Source organism: Musca autumnalis, unplaced genomic scaffold (genome assembly GCF_047663935.1).
Source record: "Musca autumnalis isolate F117 unplaced genomic scaffold, ASM4766393v1 scaffold_3, whole genome shotgun sequence".
NCBI classification, from domain to species: domain Eukaryota; kingdom Metazoa; phylum Arthropoda; class Insecta; order Diptera; family Muscidae; genus Musca; species Musca autumnalis.
This window is the reverse complement of record NW_027411866.1, coordinates 34,383,472-34,403,560: the sequence shown is the minus strand read 5'-3', so window position 1 is coordinate 34,403,560 and position 20,089 is coordinate 34,383,472. Positions and strand designations below refer to the sequence as shown.

Below are 20,089 nucleotides of genomic sequence, written 5' to 3'. Positions count from 1 at the left end.
TCAGCTCGTCTATAAAGACGTGTTTCAGCTTGTCTATAAAGACGCGCCACAGCTCGTCTATAAAGACGTGCTTCAGCTTGTCTATAAAGACGCGCCACAGCTCGTCTATAAAGCCGTGCTTGAGCTCGTCTATAAAGCCGTGCATCAGCTCGTCTATAAAGCCGTGCTTGAGCTCGTCTATAAAGACGTGCTTCAGCTCGTCTATAAAGATGTGCTTCAGCTCGTCTATAAACACGTGCTTCAGCTCGTCTATAAAGACGTGCTTCAGCTCGTCTATAAACACGTGCTTCAGCTCGTCTATAAACACGTGCTTCAGATCGTCTATAAAGACGTGCTTCAGCTCGTCTATAAAGACGTGCTTCAGCTCGTCTATAAAGACGTGCTTCAGCTCGTCTATAAAGACGTGCTTCAGCTTGTCTATAAAGACGCGCCACAGCTCGTCTATAAAGACGTGCTTCAGCTTGTCTATAAAGACGCGCCACAGCTCGTCTATAAAGCCGTGCTTGAGCTCGTCTATAATGCCGTGCATCAGCTCGTCTATAAAGCCATGCTTGAGCTCGTCTATAAACACGTGCTTCAGCTCGTCTATAAAGACGTGCTTCAGCTCGTCTATAAAGACGTGCTTCAGCTCGTCTATAAAGACGTGCTTCAGCTCGTCTATAAAGACGTGCTTCAGCTCGTCTATAAAGACGTGCTTCAGCTCGTCTATAAAGACGTGCTTCAGCTCGTCTATAAAGACGTGCTTCAGCTCGTCTATAAAGACGTGCGTCAGCTCGTCTAAAAATACGGCCTTTACTCGTCTATAATAGGGATAGGTAAGTCGACTTTCGATTAATCGACTTTTTATAGTTAAAAGTCTAAAAATCGTGGTCTAAAAATACGGCCTTTACTCGTCTATAATAGGGATAGGTAAGTCGACTTTCGATTAATCGATTAGTCGACTTTTTACAGTTAAAAGTCTAAAAATCGTGGTCGACTTCTGGCTGGAGGGAAATCACATAATCGATTATCTTGTGATCGATTTTCGAGTTTGCCCATTGATGGCTGACTTGGCGGTTTTACATCTTCAAATGAAAACTCGAAAATCGACGAATAATCGATTTTCTGCTGTTATGAGAAAGTCGAAAGTCGAGTTTTATGACAAGTGAAATAATCGCCAGACCGAAAAATCGCATTTTTAGTTTTAGACCAAAGTTGAAAAGTCGAAAAATCGATTATTGCTTTCCATTACCTCTCCCTAGTCTATAAAGAAAGGACTTGGACCCAGCGGGCTTTCTGAAAATGTTTCCAAAACCCAATATAGAACACAGTTTTTTTTTCTAAATTTTCTATCAGCCTTTATTAACCCTCCCATTCTCCACGTATTAAATCAGCTGCCTTTTCGGCAATCATAAATATCACAGCATTTGTGTGGGCGGTGGGTAGCGATGGAATAATTCCACCATCCACTACCCTTAATTTACGTATACCATGCACCTTGAGTTGTGGACTTACAACAGCCGTGGGATCCGACGCGGGACCCATACGTGTTGTGGCCACTTGATGATGCAGGGTATAAGTCATGGTACGTATTGAACAACGCCAATAATCATCTGAGCCAAATGGCAACGATTCACAGCCAGGTACTGGTGTCCTCAGCAATTTTGTACCAATCTTTTGCATGGCAGGACTTTCTGCTATTCGTATAGATTCTTTGATGCCATGCAACATATAATCCACATCTTCTTCTACAGCGAAATAGTTTGGATCTATTATTGGTATGGCCAAAGGGTTTTTATCCTTCAACCAAAGACGACCCACAGATTTTGGGTGATAGGGCATTACAAGTACCGAATAGTGATCTTGATTTTCCAAAGGCCGATACATTTTGTCATAGATTTCATTTTTGAAATTAGCTCCCGGTTTTAGGGCAGTTCCTTGGTCTGATGCCAAGCTACCGCTGGCAAAGATTAATTCCACATCTGGCCAATCGGCGGGTAGCGGTGAGAAGGGAGCTTTAAGAAATGCTAAGGCCTCAACACTGGCCAAAGTTGACATACTTGTGTCTGGTCGTCCTGCCAGAAAGCCTAAAACATTTGGTATAGTTGCAACCAAGCCGGTGGATATCCATTGTCTCGTGGTATTGGTAATAAATGTGGGTCCAAAGTGTGAAACATGTTCATACATGCGCACACCCACCGGTAATTCTTGTATGACATCAACACCAATTCGTTGGAGATTATCCGCCGGACCAATACCCGATAACATTAGCAGTTGCGGAGATATAAAAGAACCTGCCGAGAGGACAACCTCCTTGTTGGCCCTGAAGCTATACAAACGTTTGCGATATAAAAATTCCACACCATATGCAGCCTTGGTTGCGGGATCTATGAGTACCTTGGTGACTCGTGAAAAGGTAAAAATTTTCAAATTTCTACGTTTAAACATAATCGGTTCAATATAGGCACGATAACTGCTGTGTCTTCTTCCCTGGCGTGTAGTAGCCTGCACATAAGCCACGCCAATTTGGGAGGCACCATTATAATCGGTTAGCGGTAGACCAGACTCTTGGGAGCCCCTTACAAAGGCATTGACAATCTGGGTACGAAATTTAACATGTTCCACATGTAGGGGCCCAGAATGATTACGATATGGCGTTTGCTCCAAACCATCCAAGACGGCATTTTCCATTTTCCTAAAGTAAGGCAAAACTTCATCATAAGACCACCCAGTGTTACCAGCTGCAGCCCAACCATCAAAGTCTCGACGATTACCACGTATGAAGATCATAAAGTTGATGCTACTGGTACCTCCCAGTATACGACCTCTTGGGTGGAAGCACACATTATTTACCATACCTTTACAGGAATTCTTTTGCGGTACCGCCGGGAAATTCCACGTTGCGCCAGTGACTTGTAAATATCCCGCCAAAGAGGGTATGACATTGACAATATTCTCAGTACCACCGGCTTCTATTAGTGCTATTCTCCAGTTGGGATTTTCCGATAAACGATTGGCCAGTACACTGCCTGCCGTACCACCACCAACCACAATAAAATCGTAGACATCGTTGTTTTTAGGAACTAAGAAAGGAAAATAAACAGACTGTAGAAACGGTTTCCAAAGAAGTTTCATAAAAATTACCTCTAGGCCTTAGAATCTGTTCTGCAGTATTTGTTAATCCAATTTGGGCGATTTGTTGTAATATATTTCCCGCGGCTAAATAGTGTTCGGGTTGAAGCAGTAACAGCACCACTAAGCATATGATGCTACTGCATCGAAATGCTCTTAGCAAACGCATTCCAAGTTTTCAAATGACCTGCCGCACACAGCACAGCACAACGACTTCAATTGAAGAGCGATATTTTTATTGTGAACTTGGTTCAAAGACAATTAACTGCTTATAAATACTTGGTGTTAATTAATTATTACAATGAACGAATTACCCTACATTGGGTATGTTCAAGAAGTATTCATTTTACTTACCTGAAGTTTATTATAATGAGATTATAATATATTGTTTTGAAAATGACGGTAAATATTCCCTCTGCTTGAATTGAAAATGTATTTTATCCGGATTAGTGAAAGCTATTCTACAACAAAGGACCATTTTATGGATAAGTATGCTGTAAAATATTGTTTAAGAAGAACAAAAATAACTCCTAAGTTCATAAGCGACAAATTAACTTTACTTAAACGCGAAATATAATATTTTTTATATAAATATTTTGTCCATAGATTCAAGTGATCAAATTTATTTATACATGAACCATTTCTTTTGGTTTCGACAGCAGATATATTGGCGGTTGATTTTCCTACTAAACTATATTCTGATTATTAATAATTCCTAATATATAGAGGAATTCATTGAATATCAGTGAAATTGATTATTTTAGGAATATTTAAGAATTTTTATTTTTAGTTGCTGAAGTTCTCCAGCGTTTTAAACACCCTCAAACAAATCTACAAAATTATTTCTTACTTACTTACTTAGCTGGCCCATTACAGAACATTTGTTCTATAGGCCGAACTAAGAAAGATCTCCAATTCTCTCTATTTGTTGCTTCGCTTTCTGGAATACCGCGCCTTTTCATCTCATCATCCACTTGTTTGCGCCATCTATTCCTTGGCCTGCCAATTTTGCGTGCACCGCCAAGCGGTCCGTGTTTATACACCTTTTTAGCGGGGTCATCATCGCTCATTCTTATGATATGGCCTAGTCAACGCAATCGCTGCATGTCGATACGTTTAAAAATATTGATGTCGTTGTACAGCAGATATAGCCCGTGGTTCATGCGACGTCGATATTCACCGTCAACGCAGATTGCTCCGTAGATCTTTCGAAGAATTTTTCTCTCAAACACACCAAGCACTGCCATGTCTGCTTGCGCAAGTACCCAGACTTCGGAGCCATACATCAGCACGGGTAGTATCAGTGTTTTGTAGAGCGTTATTTTTGTTGGACGAGATGTGGCTTTGTTTTTAAACTGCTTACTTAAACCAAAGTAGCATCTGTTGGCCAATACAATTCTTCTTTTATTTCACAACTGATGTCGTTTGTTCTGTTTACGGAGGTGCCGAGGTAGACGAAGTCTTTTACTACCTCAATATTATAGGAACCAACTTCCATAGTCGGTCCGAGCTCAATGGACGCATTGCACGTCGACACCATCAACTTGGTCTTCTCACCGTTTACCGCCAAACCCACTTTAGCAGATTCTCCTTCGACTTTCATAAAGGTATCAGTTACTTCTTTTACTGATCGGCCTATGATGTCTATATCATCAGCATAAGCAAGTAACTTGTGACTATTGGTGTAGATTGTGCCACTTCTTTTGACGTTTGCCTCTCGTATAACCTTTTCCAGCAGGATGTTAAAGAGATCACACGAAAGACTGTCTCCTTGTCTGAAACCTCTTTTGGTACCAAACTCTTCGGAGAGGTTCTTTCCTATTTTAACTGAGGACCTCGCGTCAGTTAAAGTCATTTTGCAAAGCCGGATGAGCTTTGCGGGGAATACAAATCCAGACATGGCTTGGAATACCTTTGAACGCAGCGGGCTGTCGAAGGCTGCTTTATAATCGACAAAAAGGTGGTAGGTGTCGATCTGCATTTCTTGGGTCTTCTCCAGGATTTGCCGCAGGGTAAATATCTGGTCAATGGTGGACTTGCCAGGTCTAAAGCCGCATTGGTATGGCCCAATTATCTCGTTGACCATAGGCTTTAGTCGTTCGCACAATATCCCTGACACGATCTGGTAGGCAATAGGGAGTAGACTTATACCCCTATAGTTAGAGCAAACAGTCTTATCTCCCTTCTTGTGGACGGGGCACAGGATGCTCAGGTTTCAATCGCGTTCTTCCTGCCAGATGGAGCTAACTAGCTGATGCATACACCTTATCAGCGTGTCGCCTCCGGTTTGGAACAGCTCGGCTGGTAAGCCATCGGCTCCTGCTGCCTTATTATTCTTCAGCCGATTTATTGCTGTCTTTACCTCATCTTGGCTCGGCGGTATACACTCAATACCATCTTCTGGGATTGGGACTGTGGTATCTTCGTCGTCTTCGATGCTATTGGATACCAACAGTTTTAAAAAATGTTCTTTCCATATCCTGAGTACACTATCTGTATCACTTACCAAATTACCTTGCTGATCTCTGCAGGAGGATGTGCCTGTACCAAAGCCATCAGTTTGATGCTTGATTTTTTGGTAGAATTTTCGGACTTCATTCTGGCTCCTGTACATCTCGATTTTTTCACACTCCCGCTTTTCCATCTCTCTCTTTTTCCTGCGGAAAAGACGTTTCTCCTCTCTCCTTTTCTCCCTGTATCTCTCTCGTGCGCTACGCGTTGCTACGGATTGTAAAGTAGCCCTATATGCCGAATTTTTCTCTTCGGTGGCAGCACGACACTCCTGATCATACCATGGATTCCTTGGTGGAGGCCTCTGGTATCCAAGTATGGATTTTGCAGCTGTTTGCATGGAGTGGGCAATGCTTTGCCATTGCGCTGATATGTTATCGGGATGAGGAGTGCTTTGATTAAGCAATTGGGCTAGTTGAGTGGAATATGCTGTGGCTATCTGTTGTGATTGCAGCTTACCGATATCTAACTTTCGTGTTGTGTCTGTTCGTACTTTGTTTACCACGTTTAAGCGGGTGCGTACCTTTGCTGCAACAAGGTAGTGGTCCGAATCAGTGTTTGCGCCTCGGAACGATCGTACATCCAACACGCTCGATGTATGTCTTCCATCTATCACAACATGATCAATTTGGTTTCTTGTTTTCTGATCTGGAGACAGCCAGGTGCCTTTATGAATATCGAGATGATTAAATCTGGTACTGCTAACTACCATGTTTTTTGCAGCTGCAAAGTCTATCAGCCTCATACCATTGTCAGATGTTTCACTGTGAAGACTGAATTTCCCGACTGTTGGGCCAAAGATATTCTCCTTTCCAATTTTGGCATTAAAATCGCCTAGAATGATTTTAATGTCATGGGCAGGGCAACTGTCATATGTTTCTTCTAAGCGCTCGTAAAATTATTTCTACATAGCCATTTATTTTGGAATTCAAACTGTATTTTTGAATGCATCGTAAGAATAAAATTATAAACTTGTAATGACCATAAACCAACGTTTGTTCATCATCAGGAGCATCAAAAGGAATATTTATTCGACGATGTAATGCAAACTGTCAGCTTTGAATGGCAGACGTGGAATCCAGTGGTCACCGTTTAAACACCTGGAAGACATGGAATACGCTGATGACGTATGTCTACTGACTCTATTAAAAAGGAGTCGCGTTCAGTTGGGCTTGAAATAAACATCTCAAAAACTAAGTCCATGCCTGATTCACACATCCACATTGACGATTTTGGCATCGAATGGGTGGACAAATTCAATTACTTTGGTAGCCAAATAACGACAAAGTGTGGAGCTGAAGAAGACATCAACGTTCGATGAAATTAAGCAAAGGCAGTTTTCGCCATGCTTCAGCCTATTTGGAGATCACGACAAATCTCAACACACACGAAGCTTCGTATATATAATTCGAATGTTAAATCTGCCCTCTTTTACGGATGCGAAACCTGGAAACACACGAGTTCAATAGACGCCCGTCTACAAACCTTCACAAATAAATGTCTGCTGCAAATTTTAAACACTTGGTGGCCGAACCGCATACGGTTCTGGTTCGGTTTATCAGACCCTATTTACAAAAATAGTTTTCTACAAAAGTGAACATACTCCCGGCCTTAAATGATCATAACTACAAATCTATCTGACTCAATTTCGTCTTTGTCTCGACAACAGTTTGAACAACAGTATTAATCACTGCACTAAATTGTCTTTGTAACGTGTGGAATCATCAAATTTATAATCATAAAATGGTTTTATAACTAAAGTTTGTAGATAATCATAATATATTAGTGAAACTAATTATTTTAGAAGTATTCATTGCTATGACAATCTGGTGTCGATTGTTCAGGAAAACACAAGTGAGGATTGATGTAGACTGCCGGATGGACAAGTTGTCTCATTGTGATCTTATCTGATAGTTACCATAACGTGTTAGAATGGAGACCACTCCTTGTGATCTTATCTGATGGTTATGTAACGCGTTAGATTGTAGATCACAAACTGAGCGATTTTATTGAATTTTGATCTAGCTTAAGTACTAATCGTGAGAAGAAATAGTAGGGCGTTAATAGTTTACAGTTGCATAAAATGGTATATCGAAAGTAGTAATTAATGAGTTTTTTTACAAGAGTAGTAGAATAAATTATTTACATAGTTGCATTCTGTCAGTTAACTTTAAAATACAATGAATCAATCACAATGGGAAATTGGAATATTTACAAACTCACAATGACAAAGGTACAAAACTATGAATATTGTTACTATTGAAATGTAGATGGCATGAAAGTGTAATTATTGAAATATGGATTGCTTCATTGCTAATTATTGGATTATCTCAGCGTCTTAATCTCTCCCAAAGAAATGGACAAATTTATTTGTAAATATTTTCGAGAATACCTATGTAGTAGAGTAACACTCAAAAGAATCGATTTGTCAACCCCGAATACCTTCAACTGAATTCATCCAAGGACAAACTTTGTAAACTTGGAATGATCTCACAACCAAATTTTAAATAGTTAATTGAACCCAAACAAAAGTACAAATTTATTTGTACATTTACCAATCTGTAGGGAATTCGAAACAAGAATCGATAGGATAACAATATTTAAAAGATTGGTGTTCATATCATGAGTAGTATAAAGTGTATATTCAAATGCATCGAGTTATCAAATTTTCTAAACGAGAAAGAATTGAGACTCATAAAAAATACAACGCAAAAAGAGAATAGAAAATATTTACAAGGGAACTTTTGTACAAATTTGAGAGTATAATTTAGAGCATATTCTGCAATGCACACGACTGATGGCTTTTATAAATAAATCTATTTGAAAATCTCATGCTTTCAGATTTTTTAGTGCTTTCCTATGCATTTCCGAATAACATTTCTTTCAAAAACTTACATTTCTTTTATAGCGGTTGAAGAAGGTCATGCCACTCTCTAAATATTCCTTTATATATTCTTTTTCGACGATGTCAAAGGACCATTTTTGACCATCATTTATTGTTTAAATTAATTAACTGACTAGTTTAGTTCATATCATTTTTTCATTCATATCAAAGAGTTCCAAAAGTAAACAAACTATGATGTATTCATGCTGTACAATGCTTCTGTTTGCAAATAAAAACATGGATTTTAATACGGGAAGAAATAAAGCGATTGGTTTTCTAATATAAATCATTTGCAGATTTGAAATATAAAAAATAAAGGAGAGGAGAGCCACAACTGAATTTATTATTTTGCATTCCAAGCTAATAACTGAAGCAAGAATTCCGATCAGTTTATGTACTCCCAACCTATAAGCACTTTTGAAGCTGTTCGAAGCACCTTGTCCTCCTGAAATGAAGTGCAATTTCCCAATTGGAGTGTAAACATACCTTAAAAACTGTAATATTTATGGTCCTTACAAATACTTTATTAAATATAAGAGGTTTCAAAATATTGCTTGATATTGAAGAACTTAAGATAATCACAAGTCTCTTATGTTACTCGAATCACCCTGTTCTGTGTGACGAAGGACCATTCAGAGTTTTAGAGGGCGATAAAGTTATGCTCCACAATAATCAATAATATATTCTAAACTGTAAATGTGGTAATTCACTCCCTATGACAGGCTAAACTAAATTCTGTATTAAATTCGAGAGCTTATGAAATTAAGCTGTTGTTTGATTTGGATATTCATAATCAAATGATAAATATTGGTTTGCCATAACTCTCTTAAGTTAATCGAATCACCCTGTTGTATGTTGCGAAGGACCATTCTGAAAGCTTTTTCGAATTGCAATTTCCTAATTAGGGGTTATACTTCTAACAATTCAAATTTTCGAGTTTCAAAATTATCACCTTTGTCTGATGTAATACAATTTTCAAGAATAATTATGATTTTGTAGCCATTTATAATTTCATAATTATCTCCTTTGTCTGGTGTAATACAATTTTCAAGGATAATGTGTTCTTTATCTGGAGACCCCTTAAATTACTCACACTGTTTTTTTTTTTGTGCCGAACGACCATTTGGAGATGTTAGTTTTGCTCTAAGAAAATTCCTAACTAAATTCCTTAGAAATTTGACTGAAAACTAAAATGAATCATATAATTTGGCGGAAGTCTGTTTCAAGTTTCACGAATCATCCTGTTTTATGAGACGAAGGACCATTTTGAATTGTTTCTTGTGAAGCATCTTAATCATAATAATAAAATCGTAATAATCTATTCTAAATTTGCTTCCTATATAAGGCTGAAATAAAATCTTTACGTGTCCGAAATGTAACCTATTTTTTATGCGGCGAAAAAATGTTTATGTTAATTGGATCGCCCTGTTTTCTGGTACGAAGGGCCATTTTCTATAGACCCATTAGCCATTAAAAACAAATTTTTAATGACTTTAAACTAACGTAATGAAAAGTTTCATTGAATTTTCATTGAAGTGAAATAATAAACATATGTATATGATGATTAAAATTATTTAAAATTATTTGATTCATCCAGTTTTCTACTAAATTCAAACATTCATTGAATTTCACTAAAATAAAATAATGAATTTTTATTCATACGTTTGATTAAATGATACATTGTATGTAATCATTAATTAATATTTTTTTAATTTGTTTTTCAATGAAAATGTTCCTTAATTACTTGAATCGCCCTGTTTTCTTGTTGGTGCAAACATTTGTTACACTCAAAAAATCACAGAATTTGGCTGAGTAAAATAATGTTTATTTTTATTAATAGATTTTAATAAATGATATTTCCTTCATTTCATCAATGAAAATATTTATTAACAAAAACTTATAGCCATTGCCCAAAGGACCATTGAAAAATGCTGTACAAATCAAAATTTTCGTCTGTGATATTTGAGTAGAGTTTTTTATCATATAGAACATTGGTGGCGTTTATTTAATTGGGATAGCTGTTACAATTTTGATTTTTCAAAATAGTCTGGCTTAATCCCTTTTGTTGTTTTAATATTTAAAACAACAAGTTTATTAGTGGAGAAGGTTTGGCATTGTTCGCCAAGGGGTAAGGCAAGGAAGACTAGTTTCGATCCACGCCACTGGATCTCATCAGTTCCCTTTGTTTCTTGTTTGTGGATATTCTCCACCGAAGTTATTTTTCAATAACTTCTTCAACAAGGAACTTTTTATACCCAAACATCAATCGTCAGCTCGAAGTATAAACGTAAACAAAGAAAACCCTTCAATGAGAAGTTTTTCTTTGGTAACCTAACACAACTCCGACGAAAGTGTTTACGAAACAAAGCAAACCTTCTTCCACTCGTATGTGTCGTTGATTTTTCAACAAATGCACATACCCAAATGCTGTTTGGTAGCTTATATACCAACAACACACAAAACCGTGCCAGTGTTTCTCAAATAGAACATTGGTGGCGTTTATTTAATTGGGATAGCTGTTACAATTTTGATTTTTCAAAATAGTCTGGCTTAATCCCTTTTGTTGTTTTAATATTTAAAACAACAAGTTTATTAGTGGAGAAGGTTTGGCATTGTTCGCCAAGGGGTAAGGCAAGGAAGACTAGTTTCGATCCACGCCACTGGATCTCATCAGTTCCCTTTGTTTCTTGTTTGTGGATATTCTCCACCGAAGTTATTTTTCAATAACTTCTTCAACAAGGAACTTTTTATACCCAAACATCAATCGTCAGCTCGAAGTATAAACGTAAACAAAGAAAACCCTTCAATGAGAAGTTTTTCTTTGGTAACCTAACACCATCGAAAACTAGTCTTCCTTGCCTTACCCCTTGGCGAACAATGCCAAACCTTCTCCACTAATAAACTTGTTGTTTTAAATATTAAAACAACAAAAGGGATTAAGCCAGACTATTTTGAAAAATCAAAATTGTTTTTTATCATATCCAATCAATGGAACTTATACTTTAAATTTTGTTTAAAGAAAAGGGGTTGCGCAAGGACCATTTCCAAAAAGTCATACTTTTATTTCATGAAATAATTTTCTTATAGTATGTTTGTAATTGACTTGGTCTCTAAATGAAGCATTGGATGAAGATTTCAATCGAACGAAATTTATGACAAACTCAGAAGTGTAGTTTTCTAACTGTTTCTGTGCGAAAACTGAAGTAAATTTGGATGTATTTGCCGACATTCATACAGAATTTGATCTGACATTTGAAGTATTGTTGTAAACATTGCAGATATGTATCGTGAACGCTCATGTCAAAAGTATTTTTATTTTGTTTAAAGATTTTTATTTTTTAATTAATTTCTTATATTTACAACACTTAAATAATAGTAAGAACACCTCTTTAACAGAATTGGGACAAAAGTTTAGTTGATGCGTTGAAAAAAACACATCAGACTTTGAGTTGTCGTGTGGAATATTTTCCATATAATTTGCTGAGCTCTGCATAGACGAAATGAACATCATTCTAAAAAAATAATAATGAAATGAGCAAAAACATGAGTGTCCCTCGAAAATGATTCATTGATTAGTGCTTGTCCTTGTTTGCTTGATGCTGGGTCTTCACACCATGCGCAAATGCAACAAATGGTAATTGTCTATACATATTTTTGGAAGATTGAATATGAATTCATTTATCATCACGACAGCTGACTACATTTGGGAATACATAGGAAATGTTTTGAATGTTTATAGTGCTGATATTGCTTAGGATAACTTAAAAGGCAAGCAATATGTAGCGGATATTTGCCAAACAAGAAACCATCTGAGCTCTGCATGATTTGCGAAAAAACGAATGGTAAGTATCAGAGTGTGGGTAGTAATCAAAGTATGATTCATAGATTGGGGAATGATTCGCTTGTCTTTGCTTGCTTTTGTATTCACGCCATTCGAAAATGCAACGAATGGTACGAATACGCACCAAAAAATGACGCAAATGAAACGAATGGTACGAATACTCACCAACACAATGTCAAAATCAAAGCAAACAAACACTTTGTAAGTTATAGTTTTTATTAAATAGGAATTCATTTAATCATCATTACAATTGACTACATTTGTGAATACAAAACAAATGCAGTGAATGTTTAAAGTGCTGATATCGCTTAGGATACCTTAATAGGCAAGCAATGACAAACAGCAAAACAACTACTTTTTCTTGGAAAAATTATTCAAAAGTTAGTAGGAAGAACTTGCCATTGGCTGCAAAATCTCATGGTCCATCAAATTACCGCTAGAGAAGCGAGTCTTGCCAACTAATAAAAAATCCAACCCTGCCATTAGCCATTAGCTTAGGCACAAACCGTTCCTGTCATCGTCATAAACCAGACACAAACCATGTGTCAATAATAAATACAACATCGATGCATATGTTCATGTGTCTCTTATAAGAGGGCGCTATGTAGCGGCAATTCCTACAGCTATTTTAATGATGTTTTGCAGCCAACGGCAAATTCTCCCTACTAATAGTGTAAAAAATATATACTCTAGATTCCGGATCAATGAATAAATAATAATTATACAAATCATATGTACATTATTTAGTTATGGTTTCGTCGTTGAAAACTTCTAATATTGGAAAATATTTTAATCAGTCAGTTTTTAATAAAATTAGAACTTTAAGAACTTGATATAAATGTAGTTTCAATTAAAAATATTTCACTTGCAAAAATCATCGGTCATTAAGCTCAACTCTAAACGAGAAAAAAAAAATAATAAAAAATAAAAATATTAATGTACTTAGCTTATTAGTGATGAAACCTTTAGTGAGCTGAACCTGCATTGCTAATAAAGGACGTAGGATCCACATGAAAATGCACGAAGCTCTTAAGATTCATTTATATTACAACCAAATTGGATGGTTGTCATTTTCTCCAATACAAAATAGTGACACAGAGAATATGTAGTGAAAGAAAATTAGCCTTTGCCGATCTCTGGTTAAACCCAATTATTTTATAATTTGGTATTTCTTTTCACTAAATCGATTAGCGCTCTCCAAGATCGTTGTTTACCGTAGCTAATTATTTCATATTGTTGCAATCTTTTGATTATTAGCCATTCATTTAGGGATAACATGTTTTTGTTTGTATCATTACGCGGTTTTATATTGAATCCGTTTGTTATTTATTTTATAAATAATTACAAAATTTCCTTATAATACCGTGCTAAAACTGAAATGTAATAAATATTTTGTTATTTTATTATTGTGCAAATGCTAAAATGTTGTTAACATCGAAATAATTTGGTTGCTGTTGTTGTTTTTATTATTTGGGTTGGCAAACGGAATGATTGTCGTAATATTGATGAAATCTGTCTTAATCTTATTTACAATTTGAAGGTGTGTTATTTTATGACAATTTAAGTTATAATTCCAGCTTTGTGTTCACACGAAATGCGTTGTTACTCACTACGACGATTTGTTTAAAAGTTGAAAGACACATTTCTGGAAACGAAATTTTGGTTAGGAGGTTAATAACTTGTCCCAAAAACAAAGTCAATATCATGGAGGAATTTTAAAGGTAAGATGGTGACTTAAAAATAAAATAAAATTGAATGCCAAACATTTTAGTTCCACAAATGATTAAGTGATGAACCGTCTTGAAGATGGTTTTAGGAAGGTCAAAAGAAAATATTGGCATATTAAAGGACCATTTAATGTGCACATTTAAAATTAGACTTAATGGTCTACATACAAATATCTCTGAAGAAGATAATTTAAAATCGCATCGAGGGACCATGCAACACTTATTTAATTAGCAACACAACCAATTACAGGTCACATTGAAGGTCATTCCATAAGCTATAAAATAAAAAATAGTTTTTATTATTTATTTCTATAGTCATATTCTTAAGGTTTTAAAACGTAATTTTAATTAGCTCGAAGGACCAAATTCTAATGAGAGCATTCCAATATAAACCCAATGTTTGTGGGAGGAAAAAAGTAATAGTGTTCGCCTTGAAGCGGTTATGGACCATGGAGAGGTATTTCTCAGTTAAAACTTATATTTTAAATAAATTTAATTTTTTATTTCCCCCTCAACCCATTGTGCATCACACAATCAAAGAAATATTTTTCGACTGATTCATTATTTCAGCATCTGAAATTAGCACATTACTTAAATATTAATTACATATGTATATGCAGAAGCGAGAGAGAGAGGTTCATGAACTTGGTTTAACAACAAAAAAACCTCTATACAACCTGCAGCTAAATTCAGACTGAACTGCTTTGCAGTAGTTAGTTTTATTTCAATATTTGCCCTTTATTTTGTATGTGTTTGTGCAACAAAAAAACAATGAAGAAGGCGTTGAAAGAGAAAGAACGATAGTTTATGAAAACAAAGTGAACGTGTTCGCCAAGTTAATGTAGGTCAGTTTTTTTGTTTTTTGCTGCTGTTTAGTTGAATGAAACATAAAAAAAATATTTTTACTACCAGCAATAACTGGACGATAATAACTCTTTATTTTTGTAATTTTGAATAGGGTGTGAATGTTTACTGTTTGTTATATTATATTTATAAGTAGATGGGATCTTTTCACCAAAGATGTCGCTGGATTCGTATCGGCAACAGTTCAAAATTCAATTCTATGCAACAAAAGTATTTATCTTAATATAAAAAAAAGGATTTCATTAGAACATGTAAGTAGGGGGACCATGCTGATGGGTGCAAACCTCCATTAAAATAGATATAGGTATTAGTTATCATAGATACAAACCTTTGGTCGATAAATGTAATTTTCCATAGGCAAGACACTAACCATATGTCGATAATTTATTCACCATAAATAACAAAGACATAAAGCGGCAAAGATTGGAAATCATTCACAATGGAGTTCAATTTAAATATTCAAGCATAGAGTGCGTTTATGTATAACAGACAATTAACAGAAACAACAGCGTACACCAATGTGAACTATGTTAAATATAACATAATTCATGTCACAATATTGTAACTTCACATTATGTTAGACCACCGGCGCCATCTGCCGATGTATAGTAGCAATGTCTATGTCCCATCTTGTTATGTTATACATCTTTGTAAATAATGTTATTTTTTACCAAATGGTGGCATATAATGAATCTTCAAACCTCAAAACTGAATTTTCCGTCTACAAACGGAAATTTCCGTCTAAGAACTGATTTTTCTAAACACAGGAAGAAAATACTGTCCACAGGCAGAAGGTTCTTTCCACACACACACTGATGTTTATGTCCAGAAACAGAAAGCTCTGGCCACCGAGAGCAGGTTTCGTCCACATACTGAAGTTTCTTTTCACAGACAAGTATTTCAGTGGGCCGACATTGTATTTGAAGAAAAAACTTCTTTCTTCTGGGTGGCCAGGGCATCCCTTATGGACATTTTTCGTACAGTTTTTGAAACTTTGTTTCCAAAAAGTAATATTACAATTAACAACAGGCCAAACAATTATTATAGTTCCACAACATTCAAATTTCTATAACAGTAGTGGGATTCTCCAGGGAATTTTTTTGGTTACCGACAAAAATCGGTCAAATTGTAACGCAAAATTATGAATGAAAAGTTCAAAAAAAGTTGACATCACAGTTGTTATCGGTACATCACTGTTGCTATCGGTAGAACTTTGCGAGTACTTTTTATTGGTCGCTAACTTACCGTATAATACCGTTAATTACCGAAATTATAAGCATTATAATTTTAACGGTTTTTGTCGATAACCAAAGAATGCATTAGAGAATCCCACTACAGGAAGCATTTGCCTTTGCGTAAGTCTGAAGATCATGGCGATAGCTGCAAAACTCCATTAATATAGTTAAAGGTACTACTTATTCTAGATACAAACCTTTGGTCGGTAACCAGTATTTACCATAGGCAAGACACTAACCATATGTCGATAATAAATTTACCATAATTAATATGTTTTTATTTGGCACAAGATGGTGCCACTGAATTTTCTGACCAAAGACAAAATGTCTGTCTGTCTGTCCACTCTCTAGTGGAAATTCATGGAATATACTTCTGGGATGTTTGTGGAATAATTATAAATTGTTATATACCGACAGAATTATCTGCTACAGACAGAAGGTTCTGTTCACATAAAAAAGTTCTGTCTACAGACAGAAGTTTCTGTACACAGACCGAACATTTCGTCCACAGATAGAACATTTCTGTCCACGGACCGACGAACATTGGGATATAATCCTAATTGTTCCACAAACATCCCAGAAGGGACAAGGGAGAGGTCTCTCATATCAATGAGTGTACCCCGATTTATATTAGCTCAATGATATGGGACCTACAGTTTATCGCCGAGTTCGAACGTCGAGCCTTAAGGCACCAATTGTAGAGAAGTTTTACATGGCGGAAATACTGAGGAAATGTCGCCAACATTACTGAGGGGTATTTTGCCACCGTTGAAAATGTTGATGTTGCCTGACCAGGGAATCGAACGCACGACCTTAAGCGTGCAAGGCGGGCGTGCATACCATTGCACCACGGTGGCACCCGAACATTGGGCCCACAGACAGAACATTCTCCCCACAGATAGTCTCTAGAGAAATAAGAATGTGTCTCCAAATAAGAGGTTCGTTTTAGAGACAGAAGGTTTTGTTTACAGACAGAAGGTTTTGTCCAAAGGTGGAACGTTTTCTCTACAGATAAACGGTTCAGTCTTCAGACAGAAGTTTCTGACCGGCGACAGAGGGTTCTGTCTACAACAGAAGGAGAAGAACCTACGGTGGTCTTGGTTTTCTAGAGAAGACAGCTTTGGGTATAGAATACGCCAAAGGGTAGTATTCTACGGTAGTCTCCGCCTTCGTCGTCTTCTCTTGACAGAAGACCACTACGTTGGTCTTCTATTGAAAAGAATACCCTTTACAGTGGTCTTCTAGGTATAGAAGTCCCCTTCCGTGGTCTTTTATAGTATAGAAGACCCCATACGGGGGTCTTCTATTCTATAGAAGACCCCATACGGAGGTCTTCTATTCTATAGAAGACCCCTTAGGAAGGTCTTTTATTCTATAGAAGACCAGCTGGAAAGGTCTTCTATTCTATAGAAGACCCCCTAGGAAGGTCTTCTATTCTATAGAAGACCCCCTAGGAAGGTCTTCTATTCTATAGAAGACCCCCTAGGAAGGTCTTCTATTGTATAGAAGGTCTTCTATTGTATAGAAGACCCCCTAGGAAGGTCCTCTATTTTATAGAAGACCCCCTATTAAGGTCTTCTATACTATAGAAGACCCCATCGGTGGTCTTCTATTCTATAGAAGACCCCTTAGGTGGTCTTCTATTCTATAGAAGATCCCTTCGGGGGTCTTCTATTCTATAGAAGACTCCTTCGGTGGTCTTCTATTATATAGAAGACTACTTCGGTGGTCTGCTCTTCCATGGAAGACCCCTTTGGTGGTCTTCTATTCTATAGAAGATCCCTTCGGTGGTCTTCTATTTTATAGAAGACTCCTTCGGTGGTCTTCTATTCTATAGAAGACTACTTCGGTGGTCTGCTCTTCCATGGAAGACCCCTACGGAGGTCTTCTATTCTATAAAGGACACCTAGGGAGGTCTTCTATTCTGTAGAAGACACCTAGGGAGGTCTTCTATTCTATAGAACACCCCTAGGGAGGTCTTCTATTCTGTAGAAGACACCTAGGGAGGTCTTCTATTCTATAGAACACCCCTAGGGAGGTCTTTTATTCTATAGAAGACCCTTATGGAGGTCTTCTATTCTATAGAAGACCCCTACGGAGGTGTTCCATTCTATACCACTACGTTGGTCTTCTATTGAATAGAATACCCTTGACAGTGGTATTCTACGTATAGAAGTCCCCTTCGGTGGTCTTTTATAGTATAGAAGTCACCTACGGGGGTCTTCTATCCTATAGAAGATCCCTTCGGTGGTCTTCTATTTTATAGAAGACTCCTTCGGTGGTCTTCTATTGCATAGAAGACTTCTTCTGTGGTCTTATATTCTATAGAAGATTACTTCGGTGGTCTGCTCTTCCATGAAGACCCCTACGGAGGTCTTCTATTCTATAGAAGACTCCTACGAAGGTCTTCTATTCTATAGAAGACCAGCTGGAAAGGTCTTCTATTCTATAGAAGACCCCCTAGGAAGGTCTTCTATTCTATAGAAGACCCCCTAGGAAGGTCTTCTATTGTATAGAAGGTCTTCTATTGTATAGAAGACCCCCTAGGAAGGTCCTCTATTTTATAGAAGACCCCATCGGTGGTCTTCTGTTCTATAGAAGACCCCTTAGGTGGTCTTCTATTCTATAGAAGATCCCTTCGCGGGTCTTCTATTCTATAGAAGACTCCTTCGGTGGTCTTCTATTATATAGAAGACTACTTCGGTGGTCTGCTCTTCCATGGAAGACCCCTTTGGTGGTCTTCTATTCTATAGAAGATCCCTTCGGTGGTCTTCTATTTTATAGAAGACTCCTTCGGTGGTCTTCTATTGCATAGAAGACTTCTTCTGTGGTCTTATATTCTATAGAAGACTACTTCGGTGGTCTGCTCTTCCATGGAAGACCCCTACGGAGGTCTTCTATTCTATAGAAGACTCCTACGAAGGTCTTCTATTCTATAAAAGACCCATAGGGAGGTCTTCTATAAAAGACACCTAGGGAGGTCTTCTATTCTGTAGTAGACACCTAGGGAGGTCTTCTATTCTATAGAACACCCCTAGGGAGGTCTTTTATTCTATAGAAGACCCTTATGGAGGTCTTCTATTCTATAGAAGACCCCTACGGAGGTGTTCCATTCTATACCACTACGTTGGTCTTCTATTGAATAGAATACCCTTTACAGTGGTCTTCTACGTATAGAAGTCCCCTTCGGTGGTCTTTTATAGTATAGAAGTCACCTACGGGGGTCTTCTATACTATAGAAGATCCCTTCGGTGGTCTTCTATTTTATAGAAGACTCCTTCGGTGGTCTTCTATTGCATAGAAGACTTCTTCTGTGGTCTTATATTCTATAGAAGATTACTTCGGTGGTCTGCTCTTCCATGAAGACCCCTACGGAGGTCTTCTATTCTATAGAAGACTCCTACGAAGGTCTTCTATTCTATAAAAGACCCATAGGGAGGTCTTCTATAAAAGACACCTAGGGAGGTCTTCTATTCTGTAGAAGACACCTAGGGAGGTCTTCTATTCTATAGAACACCCCTAGTGATGTCTTTTATTCTGTAGAAGTCCCTTATGGAGGTCTTCTATTCTATAGAAGACCCCTACGGAGGTGTTCCATTCTATATCACTACGTTGGTCTTCTATTGATTAGAATACCCTTTACAGTGGTCTTCTACGTATAGAAGTCCCCTTCGGTGGTCTTTTATAGTATAGAAGTCACCTACGGGGGTCTTCTATTCTATAGAAGACCCATACGGAGGTCTTCTATTCTATAGAAGACCCCTGCGAAGGTTTTCTATTCTATAGAAGTCACCTATGGTGGTCGTATATTCTATAGAAGTCACCTACGGTGCTCTTCTATTCTATAAAAGTTCCCTACGGTGGTCTTTTGTTCTATCGAAGACCCCAACGGTAGTCTTCTATTGTATTGAAGACC

At 37.2% G+C, this 20,089-nt stretch overlaps 1 protein-coding gene and 1 long non-coding RNA gene across 5 annotated transcripts in view; one reads left to right on the top strand and one right to left on the bottom strand.

The window, feature by feature from the left end:
- Positions 1–20,089, top strand: part of LOC141399816 (uncharacterized) — a 264,120-nt gene that overhangs the window by 69,337 nt on the left and 174,694 nt on the right. The window lies entirely within an intron of this gene.
- On the bottom strand, positions 1,342–2,850 carry LOC141396653 (glucose dehydrogenase [FAD, quinone]-like). Its single transcript, XM_073972277.1, has one exon. It carries the CDS (start codon positions 2,833–2,835, stop codon positions 1,342–1,344), a length of 1,494 nt encoding a protein of 497 aa, XP_073828378.1. The 5' UTR covers positions 2,836–2,850.

Coding starts and splice junctions, on each gene's coding strand:
- LOC141396653 (XM_073972277.1), bottom strand. CDS start 2,835: ATGGTAAATAATGTGTGCTTCCACCCAAGAGGTCGTATACTGGGAGGT.